This window comes from Lepidochelys kempii, chromosome 2 (assembly GCF_965140285.1).
Source record: "Lepidochelys kempii isolate rLepKem1 chromosome 2, rLepKem1.hap1, whole genome shotgun sequence".
In the NCBI taxonomy this organism is placed as follows: Eukaryota; Metazoa; Chordata; order Testudines; family Cheloniidae; genus Lepidochelys; species Lepidochelys kempii.
The window spans coordinates 251,197,909-251,210,927 of NC_136381.1; the positions used below are offsets into that span (position 1 = coordinate 251,197,909).

Consider the following 13,019-nt stretch of genomic DNA (forward strand, 5'->3'; position numbering starts at 1 on the left):
ACTCCTCTCAAAGCGACCCTTTCTATACTCCGTTATGTGGCCCCTTTAGTATTCAGTGGAACAATGTCTGACACTGGAAACAGTCTGTCAATATGTAGGGCAACGGATGTCTTGATATTTCCCCCAATCGACAACGTTTCACGTTAAAAGTGATTGCTAATGACGTGAAGAGAAAGAAACCATGCAGTTTTTATTGCCTCCGTGGAATCTAGTACCCCACTCTGAACGTTACCATTCGGGTACCCCTGGTCCACTCCCGTCCTCGTGTTGTTCTCTTCTGAGCTCGTACATCTTCCCGAGACAGAGAAACCGTTCGCTTGCTATGCCATCCGCGCCTCGCATGGACACTGGGTAGGGAATATGTCAGTGAAAGCCCAACTGTCATTTATTCGGATTTGAACCCTTCCACCAACTAGACCAGGCTGACAGTTAACAGTTTACAAACCCCGTGCAGAAGTGAACCGGCAAAGGCAGCCACCGCGAGGTTGTGCAGTCCTTAGTGAAGGAAAGCTCTAGTAGAAGTCAAGGGTAGATTGGCCTGAGTCAGGGCTGCAAGGGGCGTTGGAAGAGTCTGTTCTGCCGAGCTCGTGTGCTGGTGATAGTTGGCGGATTTCCGTGCCTTGTGTCAGGTTTGTGTCCCTGGGTGTGCATGGGGCACACCCAGATTCTAGGGGGGGGGGGTCCGGAACATTTGGGGCATGGCTCGGCTCTGGCAATCCTGCCCCTTCTTGGGATGAAGAATTTGCCCCTCAGACGTTCAGGGTCCGGCCCGATCCCGTGGTAGTGATTAGGCTGGCCCGGCAGAACCACCCGGACTAGGTGAGACCTGTCGTAAAGAGGGAGCGATAAGGTTCCTTAAAATGACAGTTGACAAGCCTGCCTCTGCAGCCCACTGAGCCACAAGACTCCTGCATGCAGAGGCTTGAACGAGGCGTCCCCCGTGCTTCGGGCAAAGCCTTACCAGGGCTTTCCCAATTCCCTGTCCTTAATGCCCTAGCTCCTAGCTGAGTGGCAAAAGAGGCTTCATGGGAGGGGGGAAGGGGCCCTGGGTGCTGTTTGGCAAACGGTGGCTTTTAGCTATTCGCCCACCCCCATTTGTCTCAGATTTAGGCAACAATCTCTGTTTATGTTTCTAAGCAACCGCTACAAGCCTCCCTATGTCAGGCACAGATGGGCCAAAGTAACAGCCATGGAGGACCCAGCTCAGATAGCCCACCAGGCAGGGGACTGATCCCAGCTCTGTCAGGAGGAGGAAGGGCAACTGGGGGGTTCAGGCTGCTGGTGGTGCGTTTGCTGCAGGGGAGGCCCGGATCCCAAGCCCTTTGAAGCTAAGGGAGAGACCCCCACTGGCTTCAATGGGCTTTGCTTCAAAAATAAAGCACCAGAAAGTAGCAGGTCGGAAGCAGGCAGTAAAGACGCAGAGCAAAACTCCCAAACAAACTGCTCCGTCTTGGAAAAAGGGAAATGGACTCTCAGGGATGCCCGGCCTCTGAGTTTGGGAACGGAGAGGAGATTCTGGTGTTTAGCTTGGAAACATTCCCCTCCCCGCCCCCCAACACGTGTATCCTCCACACTAATGCAAATACAACAACCTGATAAATCTGAGGGGCGAGATGCAGCTTTTATGCAAGAGAGGAGGCCCATTACAGGATCGGGACCTCCTGTCCCCTCCCGGTAATTCCTCCCCTGCCCCATCCCTCCCCTTGGAGGGCTATCTGGCCTGTGGGCTTCCCTTAAATGTATTTACCCTGCCTGGGCATCACAGTGGCCTTTAATACTTGACTGATCCCCATATGGGCAGTAATAGTTGGTGATTTGTAGTAGTTTGCATGTGTCTCTGGCTTCATCCAATCCATGTTATTTCCATATTCAAAATGCTCTGAAGCGCACATACACAAGCAACATAACCCCCAAATAAAATATGGCCCGTAAGAAAGGGAGTACATTATACAAATGAACCAGTATGTTTTACAGACCAATAATTTACATGCCTGTGTCAAAGATACCCATAATCCAATCCTTCACATGCAGCCCGGCCTGGGAGGCATGAGAAGAATTCTGATGCCGTTGGACTCCTGAGCATTAAGGTGTTATTCACAAACCTTGCAATCCAGACACCGAGCCAACACGCTTCCGATACCCAGCTAGCCATTTCACACAGGGCATTGCCAGGTAATAGGTACATGGACCACAACAGGCTGGATTTTCTCGTTTAAGAGGTCTTTGGCTCACACAGGATCACATGAATGCAGGAATGATTTAAAGGGTTTTAATTTTCTGAGCTCCCTGGTACAGTGTGTGCGAGGAGGGCGTGCGGGGGGCAAGTGGAAATCACAAAACGGCAGAGTGAAACCTGCCTCAAAATACCACTCCCAGAAGCCACAACGCTCAGTTGCTTAAGTGGTGTGCAGCATAGTCCGCCATAGTTACTAGGGGGTGTGAAGGGAAGGGATAGCCCAATAGGGCCTTGCCTTGTACTGTACAGGTGTAACTGTAACTTGAGTTATCGACGTGCCATTTCTTAAATCGACTTGCAGGGTTTCCACCCACAGCTCCGCAGAAATAAACCCAGTGCATGGGGAATCTCCACGGACATCAACAAATCCTTGAACACAGGAGATCTACCCAAACTGGATCTCAGTGGCTGGCAATTTCCAATAGCTATGTACACCACCACTATTAATGGGATGGATACAATTAATTAGCTTGGCGGGGTGGGGGGAGTTTGGAATTGGGGTGGTTATACTGACATTTTCCGTCAGTCGCTGTTCCCAGTACTCTGCACACACACATTGATCTGCACGTCTGGTTACTAGATCGTGTTCAGACTGCATCACACCCAGGGAAAAGAGAGAGAGAAGTCAGCTCTATAACAATTGCTTATACAATTTTATTTTACTTTTAAAGTAGCTACTTCATTTGCCCAGTACCCTGCTCCCTGGGAAGTGCATGGGGATGGGAAAAACATCTCTCTCAGGACAAAAATCTGAATTTCCTGGTAAAGGACGTTGCCCTTGTTAGGAGTATTAAACCGAGGAGGAGCGAAAGCTAGAGACACTGGCAGGATCTGTTCGGTCATGTAGACCATCTCCCTGCCAGTGCAAAACTGTTCCCTGTGGACACTTGTTAGTGTTTTGATTTAAATAAGCGATGATGACACTTCCCTGGAGAGGTCATTCTGAAGCAGCCTGCGGGGGAGAGTTCGATGTATGATAATGTGAATACAACCTGATGTATTTTTAAAATGCTTCATACCTGCATGGGTTGACATTAAGTGGCTTTGGGGCTATCCTGGCCTTCCTACGATCTCTGGTATCAGGTGCTTTCGGATCTGAAAAAAAAAAAACCTAACAGGTGAAGCAAATATTTAATAAATACCTGTCCCTTGGAAACAGAGTAATTTCACAATCCCGAGCTGCAATTATATGGAAATTAAGTCCTGTGTAGGTACAAAGTCAGACATATTATCACCAGCTCTTGCAAAAGCTTTTGAAGGGAGAATGTGTTTACTTTGTGACTCTTTCTTGTAACGGCCTGACCTTCTGTTCACATTCCCATTTGCGTTCTGCCTCTTTTCTCTCCTAACCCCCTTCTAGAGCGTCAGGAAATTCTTACTTTGCAAAAGACTGGAAACCTGCCTCCCTCTTGCTTTTCCTTTTATATTTCGGTGTATTTGTGTAAGATAAGTAGGTCTAATAACACTATTGACAAAACCGAATTTTGGTGGCAGGCTTGACTTCCTGACTTACAGATGTTTATTCTTTCCAACTCGTTAAAAGTCTGTTGGCAGCGCATATACTGTAAATATTTGAAGTGTCCAGGAATGATAGAAAACTGGAGTTTAATACACTGCATACCACAGCTTGGACTTTCGATAGAGGCAACCATATGTGTAGGGCGTTAAGGTGAAGAACTGAGTCCCCATTGCTGGGTATTAGCCAAGCTGCAATAATTAACACTGTGGTTTTTTTGGTCTATGTGAAACAATATTTTTCATTCTGATTAAAAAAAACAGTGCTGACGTGTCCCACCCAGGCACAAAGAATTGGAGAGTTCCCCCTTCCCCCCTTTTGTATTTTTATTTTACATGGTCTTTTATTGTAAGGCAAGTTGCCAAATGAATAGTGTGGAAGGCAAAAGCTGTGGTCTGTGTAGGCATACGGGGTGTATAAAACATTGTTGCCTTCTCATTGGCACATTGTGTGACCGCTGATTTGTCACTTAATAATAGAAAATCACTATAAAATATCGTGCTTTTATTTAAGCGGCAGCTGGAGCCTTCTTCTCTGAAAGTACGTAGCAATTGCTCTTAATTTTGCAAATGTGATCGCCAAAGCGATGCCATTTAACAAGGCTTAGAAAAAGCCTTGCCTGTTATATTATCACTGGCTAGTCGTGTTGTAATTATATGTATTTAATTATGTATTAATACATATAAGTAATACATATGTATTAATGTATATATTATAATATACATTATACATATATGTATATGTATAATTATATGTAATTATACACATACACAGTGTTGTAAGCATACCGGGAATAGAGTAAGGCTCTTGGCGGAGCTGAATTTTTGTGGCATAACTGAAAATAAAAATGCACTGTTCACCGGTGGGCTGATGATACAGGTCAGACATCTGCGTGAAAAGCCTGGGGTCAGGAGCAAACGCAGGTTTATTATGTTTGTTGTTATTTAAAGAGTTGAAATAAATTTCATCCAGGTCCTGTTTTGTGGGCACCAAATTGATACATTAGGTTAGAAACTGAGTATAGATGTGGATCACATCTGGAAAGACCTATCAGATCAATCCATACTCAGCTAGAGATGGATATTATCCAACCTGTCATTCCAGATGTGTTCTGTAGACTATGGATACACCGTATGTAAGTGTCTGAGAACATATTTCATCTTATTTTTCCGTGCCCGGGCCTTTCATCACAACAAAAAGACTACAGGCCGCTTGGTGGGGGATAGATTCCTTAAACCACCCAAACGAACCGTGCGAACATCTCACTTAAATCTTACACATTTTACACTTTAATCTTACACCGATTAAGGTAACATCACGTTCACTGCAGAACGGGCTAGACAGACACAAGTGGAAAGAATCCTTCCAACTGTACATTGTGCCGCTGTCCAGATGCTCGCTCGCACACACAAACACACACACGCACAGACATATTTGCTGTGGCCCAAGACTCTTCGTACCAGGGTATGAATGTGGGACGACTAACGCATCGTTGCTGATGATGTTCAAGCAGAATATGTTTGCCTTGCGATTACTGCACATTCTTCCTGGCTGAATTTTATCTTCAGTCTTTCAAAACCTGGCACAACCGAGGCATTTATTTTTGGTTTTGTTTTTTTGTGGGTCGGGGGAGGTAAATACAGAAGCTTCTCAAGTCACTTTCCTTCCTCTGTGTTGGTCATCACACACCCACACCCACCCAGCCCTTTCCCTTCAACCTGCTCCAGAGGGCAAAGAAATGAAGTGGGCAGGCCCCATTCCCGACGCGTTGACAGGTGTGCTGCAGGGCCAATCGCGGCTGCCGAACCCTAGTGCCGGCCACCAATAGTATTTCCTCCAGCCTCGGGGCCAATGGGAGCCGGATCTGAGCCTTCAAGTGAGTAGAGTTTGGAGCTGAGGTGCTTACTATCTGCCGAGAGACATTTTGCTGTGCTTGGCCTGGGGGGCTGGTCCTCCGGTCTCGGCAGAGCCCCGGCGCTGGGAGTGGGAGTGGGAGGGGGGCGCAGACGCTCCACGGGGCGCTGCGGGGTCGGGCGGGGGCTGTTTGTTAGGCTTATTTTATAGGCGAAGGGAGGTGTGTGTTTTTAGAAACAATCAGATGGAAAAATCCAAAAATTTCCGGATCGATGCTCTCCTAGCAGTCGACCCTCCCAAAGCCGCCGCCGCCGCCTCCGCGCAGACCTCGCCGCTGGCCTTGGTCACCTCCCTCGCCAACACATCTGGCCACAGCAGCAGCAGCAGCAGTAACAGCAGCAGCTGCAGCCCCCCGTCCTCCTCCGAGCGCCACAGCGGCGGCTCCTCGGACTGCCTGCGGACCGAGAGCCCTTCGCCGCCGCGGATCCTCGCCGCGCATTGCGGGCTGGTGCCCAAGCCCGGCTTCCTGACCAGCACCAGCAGCGCCAGCAGCCATCACCACCACCACCACTCCGCCGGGGGCATGGCCTTGGGACTGCACCAGGGGGGAGCGGGCATCCCCACCCAGGCCGCCCTCTACGGGCACCCCATGTACAGCTATTCGGCAGCCGCTCTGGCCGGGCAGCACCCCGCTTTGTCTTACTCCTACTCCCAGGTGCAAGGGGCTCACCCTTCTCACCCTGCCGCAGACCCCATCAAACTCAGTGCCGGGACTTTTCAGCTGGATCAGTGGTTACGAGCATCCACAGCGGGCATGATCCTCCCGAAAATGCCGGACTTTAACTGTGAGTATCTCCTGGCCAAGCCCCGGTCTTGGGGGCGCTGGGTTTGTTACGATCTGTCATTTTCCTTTGCGCGTATCCTCGCCGCTTCCCCACCTGCCCCTCGGCATTGCCCGAGCCAGGCTGTAGCGGTCCAGGGGCCTACGGCAAGGGTACGCTGATTCTCCCAGTCTTTCCTCGTTGTTAATGTCCCACGCCATTCAGCTAGCGCCTGACAGGATTCGGTCAAGACTTCAGCCGGCGGCGTGTGTAATAATATATACGTTTTATCTGGTAATATTAGCACGGGGGCGGAAATCGCGATTAACAATGGGAAGCTGGAATGTGTTGCAGCTCATTGTGGCCAGCAGTTTAGCAGTAAGTAATAGACTGATCTTTCTTGGGAAGTGAAATGTAAAGGTGACAAATCATTCATTGCATTCTAAGTTCTAATTCACACTGTTCCGTGGGGGGAGTCGTGCTAAATAATGAATGAGAACCAAATACCGGTGTATATGAAAATCTATAAAAACTGACGGTAATTTTTTTGTTTGCTTATTTTTCTTCTGGATGGCAGAGCGATCCTGCTGATATTTGTTAATATTACGGTATAAAGAGTATGAGGTACAACTTTACAGGGCTCTGTCAATTTCACGGAGAATGATGCTTAGTCAGATCCTGTCATCCAGGCAAATTTCACAGATCACTTCCTCAGGAAAGAGTTGATGGTAATCAGAGCACACTCCTCCCTTGGATGGTTCCAGTGAACATTCTTTGCTATAATTAAATGTTTATTTGGTGTCATTGAAATAAGGCAGCTAAATAATTGCAATCACCTATATTTGAGCATTTTAAAAAACCGCTTTAAATAGCAGAAACACTGACCTGTCCTAACAGCAGTTGGGCCGCTAGGCCTCAATGGAGATGGGGACATTTCTTGCATCTTTGTATTAGGCAAAGATCATTTTCTTAGGTGTTAGCGCTCTGTGGGAATTACTGGCTTAACAATACGTTAGGTGTAGTTTTACTTAAATCATGCCAGAAAAGAATTAGGAGTTTGGGTTTTTTTTCATACACTCCACACACATACAGACAAAAAAGTCCATTGTTTTCTCTTAAATAGGTTTGTTTAGACTAGGACATTCAAGAAGAAAAATAATTAGAAAAGCTGTCCGAATTCTTGCCCTTTCAAACAAAACGCACTAGTGAATAAATAGCCAAGAGAAAAGATAATAGAGGCCTGGAAAATCACACAGTAGTGAGAAAATCTCATCTGTGTTACTGTTTGTATGCCGGCCACTGTCTTTTTTTATTCAGGTCATTTTAGCAGGTTTGCTCCAAATGAGGTAGTAAAGGCAGGCTCCTCCTCCCCTCTCTTTTACAGGCTTTTTAGTTTCTAAAGCAAACAACAACAACAACAAAGATGAGAGAATGTCCAAGAAATCACAAATCGTATGTTATAATCACATTCAAAATGATTGTGTTGCCTCTTAGAAGGAGCATATATATCATCTGCAGCTACGGAGACTGAATTGGTTGTTTAAGAAGGATTTCAGCTCGCATGCTTCCAAATTGATGTTCTCTTTTATGTGTCCATTAAATATGACGGCAATATTTTAGGAGAACAATCTCCCCATCAGTTCTCTTTACTTGTAACTCTCAACCGAGTAATTTTTGACGCAGTCCTGATCTTTGAATCCAGAAAACGTGCGGAGATTATAACATCGAATTTTATAGTTCGAAAACATTGTTAAAAATGGATATTTCCTATATATAGTTACCTCGCGCGAATAGGAACAGTATTTCACGTCATGTTTCATGTCACATTTGTCTCCCATTGTCTGCAAACATAATAGACTTGCCAGCTGAGATAATGAAATAAAATAAATACAAACAAATGGAACTGATTGGAGAGAAACCTTTTTCTCTAATCTGCCGGGGGGCGGGGGAGGGGGCATTGCTTTGGCCAAGCTTCCCACTGCACATTTTCCCAAAGTCACTTTGGAGTCTGTTTTAATTAAAGTTCTAATGTATGGTCAAGCTGGGAATTCGGGAGACTTGTTTAACTAAAGCAGGGGGCGTTAAAGTGAAATGAAGCAAATTGCTGGTCCCCTGAGAGACTGATATCATTTCACCGTGGTCCCGGGTTCCTTTTATTGTCTAGCACTTGTCAGGCTCTTGGGAAATCAAGAAGTCCCTCTTTGGCCATAAATTTCCCTGTGGTGAATCTATGTGAAATTATGTAAATAGAGACGTCCATCTCCTATTGCCATCAGGCGAGTCTTGAGGTGTCTAATTTAGGGAACGAGAATGTTTACTTTAAAGTGCCTTTAATGGTGCAATAGTAACAATGTGAGGACGGGAGGGTTTCCTTAAACCAGGTGAGCGGTCCGAGGGGCCGATCCAGCAGCTCTTTCCAAACAGCGGCCCAAGGACTGCACTATTATCAGATCACTCTACTCCACTGCAGAAAAATTCCCCAGGATGTTACTCCGAGGTGCCAGTACATTTGCCTTCGTTGTGAGGGCGGGCCCGACGGAGACTTGTCCCCGAGCACGGCCGGCTCGGGGCTGTGTGTGTGATAGATACCGGTCTGAAGCCAGGAGTGCGGAGATGCGGTACTAATTGGAAGTGGTCACCGTTTGGGTAGTTTTTCATTGTGGCATGTAGAAAGGTCACCACTGGGGTTAGCTAGCGGAAGAATGCATGCGGCGGGGAGCTTTTAATCACTTGTTCCTCTTCCCTTGTCTCCATCTTTTTAAATAGGAATTTCGCACTGATGTATTTTTTCTAACCCCTCGCCCCCAGGCTGCCTCCCCTCTTCTCTCCCTCGCAGGGGACCAGCAGTTCTCTTCCTTTCCCAGTCCTTTCCCATTGGATCTAACTTGCCCCCCATGGGGGCAGGTGGACGCAGCCAGGGACACTAGAAGGATCCTCTTTAATGCTGACGGGAGCTGGGCCCCGGCTGTCTCAGCTCCGGCCCGTGAGAGCCGGCTGCCTTGGGGGGGGGGGTGGCGGGGCTCAGGCTGCTCCCCTCCGGCTGCCCGCGTTGTGCTGATGCGCCGTTTTGTCTCCAGCCCAGGCGCAGTCCAACCTGCTGGGGAAGTGCCGGCGGCCCCGCACCGCCTTCACCAGCCAGCAGCTGCTGGAGCTGGAGCATCAGTTCAAACTGAACAAATACCTCTCCAGGCCCAAACGCTTCGAGGTGGCCACGTCCCTCATGCTCACGGAGACCCAGGTGGGTGGCGGCTGCAGCGGCCGCTCCGGGGAAGGGGCCCGGCGCTTAGAACCAGCGGCCCGGGGCTCTGCGGGCTCAGGAAAGCAGGCTCGCTCCGCGCAGTCCCAGCCCGGCCCGGGCCACCAGGGTGGGCTTCCCAGCTCCCTCCCGGCGGCCGCAAAGCCTGCCCCCTCCCGGGCTCCCCCCATGGCCGCAAAGCCTGCCCCCACGGCCCCTGGGCTCTGCCTGGCGACCCTCGGCGCGAGGAGGCTGCGGGCCGCTCGGCGTGTTTCCAGCCAGGGCCAGCTGCACCGGGGGTTCGCAGCCCCGTGTTACCCCGGAGCGGTGGGATCCCTTCTAACCAGGCCAGTGGGGGGTGGAGGCTGGCTGGGGGCAGCGGGGGCTGCAGGCAGGAGGGGTGGCCTCGGTACGGCAGAGGTGTTGGGCAGCAGGTCCGGGGGCAGAGACGTGTGTGTGTGTGTGCGGAGTGGGGGGGGGGGGGGTGCAGCGTGAGACTGTTGTGTGTGTGTGTGTGTGTGTGTGTGTGTGTGTCCCTGGGCCTGCGATCCCCCCTCAGCCCCTCTCTTGCTCCGCAGGTGAAAATCTGGTTCCAGAACCGGCGCATGAAGTGGAAGCGGAGTAAAAAGGCCAAGGAGCAGGCGGCGCAGGAGGCCGAGAAGCAGAAGAGCGGGCTGGGCGGGGAGGACAAGGCGGACGAGGAGCTGCTGCTGCCGGCCCCGGAGAAGAGCAGCGGCCGCCGCCTGCGGGAGCTCAGGGACAGCGACCCAGAGGAGGAGGAAGCCGGACACTGCTGCCCTTACAACTCCTCCGACTGCTCCGAGGGTGACGAGGAGGAGACACAGCCCCGCAGCAGGCACGCCTCCCCGCTGCAGCCGCCCCCCGGCCAGCCCCAGTGAGCCAGCAGGCGGGCTCCCCTTCTCCCTGCTGCTGCTATCCGGTCCCAGACCTTTTAGCCCTACACCAGCCTGCCCACCCCCACCCCAGCAACCCCAGACAGAACACTCTGCCCACCCCAGCCACCAGACTCCTCTGCTCACCATTACCCCAGCCACCTCCAGACAGACCCCTCTGCCCACCCCAACCACCTCCAGACAAAGCCCCCTGCTCACCATTACCCCAGCCACCTCCAGACAGAGCCCTCTGCCCACCCCTATCCCAGCCACCTCCAGACAAACCCTTCTGTCCACCCCTACCCCAACACCTCCAGACAGACCCCTCTGCCCGTCCCTACCCCAGCCACCTTCCAGACAGACCCCTCTGCTCACCCCCACCCCAGCCACCTCCAGACAGACCCCTCTACCTCAGACACCTCCTGACAGCCCCCTCTGCCCACCCCTGCCCCAGCCACCTCCAGACAAACACACACTTCTCTGCCCACCCCCGCCCCAAACACCTCACACACCTCTACCCACCCCATCCTACCCTTCCCCAGACTGCTCACCTTTCCTCTCGACTCCTCCTCCCCTCTTTTCTCCACCATCCCCTACTCCCCTCCTAGTGACACACATCTGCCCACTGCCCCATGCCACCATCAACAACACGTACTCCTCTGCCCCGACCCTACACATCTGCTTTTCCTCCATCTCTGCAGCCTTTGGTGTCAGTGAAATGAGTCCCAAATGCAGCCATCTTCCTGCACTGGAGGAGGAACAGCTAATCTTATACCAGTACCTTTTATTCCTACATGGGAAGTATTCGGTCTTCAGCTGCGCAGGAGCCCAGATCCATCATTGCTCTTTGGTGTCAGCATTTCAGCTGTCATGTAACAAACAAACAGAGAAACCAAGCAGGTAATATTAGAGGTGAGCAGCTTTTGGTAAGGTTTGGATTTTTTTTTTTGAGGTACATTGACAAAAGGATTCTTCTTCCTACACATGGTAGAGAAGATTTACAGTTCACCACAGTGTTAAGAGACATTTTAAAAACTTGAACCTTACCCATGGAAACCCTATTCTTTTGCTGAGTATTGAAAATGTTTTGTGCTTATTATATATCTGGAAACCTGTTTGCCATGAACGTTAAAACTGCTGGAAATCTCAAGACTGGACTGTCTTTATTTTTGTATATTGTATTTATAAAAAGGGGCACCTCTACTTATGCATGCTAAATTATTATTCAGCTTCTCCATCGGCCATGATGGTATGTAAAATAAACATTTTGTACTTGAGCCTTATGTACAATTTTTTTTTTGTAAAGGAATAGGACTGGCTCCCAGGGTCTGGAGTTTATAACGCGCCCGGAATCATATAATCTGTCACTTTATTGTACACGTTAATATGCATATTTCATGGAAAAAACTGGAACGAAAGGATGTCTCTGAATCCATACACTACCTGATAGGGGCTGGAGGAAGGACCCCAGATGTATAGTTAAATAAATCCACTAGACGTTGTACAATTTCCCATGAAAGAGGCTTTTGCCAGATTGTTTTCCGAACTAAATTTAATTCGATCTAAATACTCTAACATTCTACTAAATCAACAGTTCTCAGAACATCGAGTGGTTTCCTCATACTTACACCTAAAAATACACTTATGAGGACAACTTTTATTGAAAACATATCTATTTTCTTCCTCGTTTTTGCCTGTTGGGCCAGATTCAGATCTCGGTGTAAATCTGCGATAATTCCATTAAGGTCTGGACTGGATACTGGATTTACAGAAACCGTTCCAGTTTGTTTTTTTATTAAGCAGACAATAAGAGGAGAGGGATTCATGCAAGGGGACTGCTGCTGTGTTTTAAATAGAGTGGCTTTCTGATCTCTCCCTAGCTGCATTGTGAATCCAACTCTGTTTCTGATTGCTTGATGCTAAATACTCTTCCCTTTTGACTTTGATTCCTCCCTGCCATGCAATTCAGCCGACTTGGCCCGGCCCTACGGCCAGCTGGTAATGGCTCTCTCGGATCTGTGCAAATGTACAGCCGAGCAAACATTAGAAGAGAGTCAAACTGCGGAAACATTTCACAGGAGAGCTGCAGTGGCTGTGGATTAATAAACCTCTGCAATGTGGCTCATCAATCAGCAAGCTGCAGAAGCTGTGAGCATGTGCCCTACACATGGAGGAAGGAATCCTAAGGGCTGGGGACAGAGAGGACCGAGCAATCTTCTGCATATCCGGGGTAGCTTTTCACCCAAGCGTGCTTAGCAGGAGACATGCACCCTCCGGAGCAAATCTGCAGCGCAGGATCCTTGCTAGACTAAACTGGGGGATTTATGCACCTACTGCTCAACGCAGCTATTGCATATTTTAAAAACGGGCACACAGGCAGGGCTGACAAACGTGCTGAACGAAACCTGCTGTTTTCATGGTCGCTTTTAAAACTTATTCTCTCTGCGACATGCATCATTTATGT

At 49.4% G+C, this 13,019-nt stretch overlaps 1 protein-coding gene across 1 annotated transcript; it reads left to right on the forward strand.

Moving 5' to 3' along the window:
* The first annotated feature begins 5,850 nt into the window (after window positions 1–5,850).
* MNX1 (motor neuron and pancreas homeobox 1) lies at window positions 5,851–10,561 on the forward strand. The gene is made up of 3 exons (XM_073329586.1): window positions 5,851–6,451; window positions 9,505–9,665; window positions 10,241–10,561. Exons 1-3 carry the CDS (start codon window positions 5,851–5,853, stop codon window positions 10,559–10,561), a joined length of 1,083 nt encoding a protein of 360 aa, XP_073185687.1.
* Window positions 10,562–13,019: the final 2,458 nt, after the last annotated feature.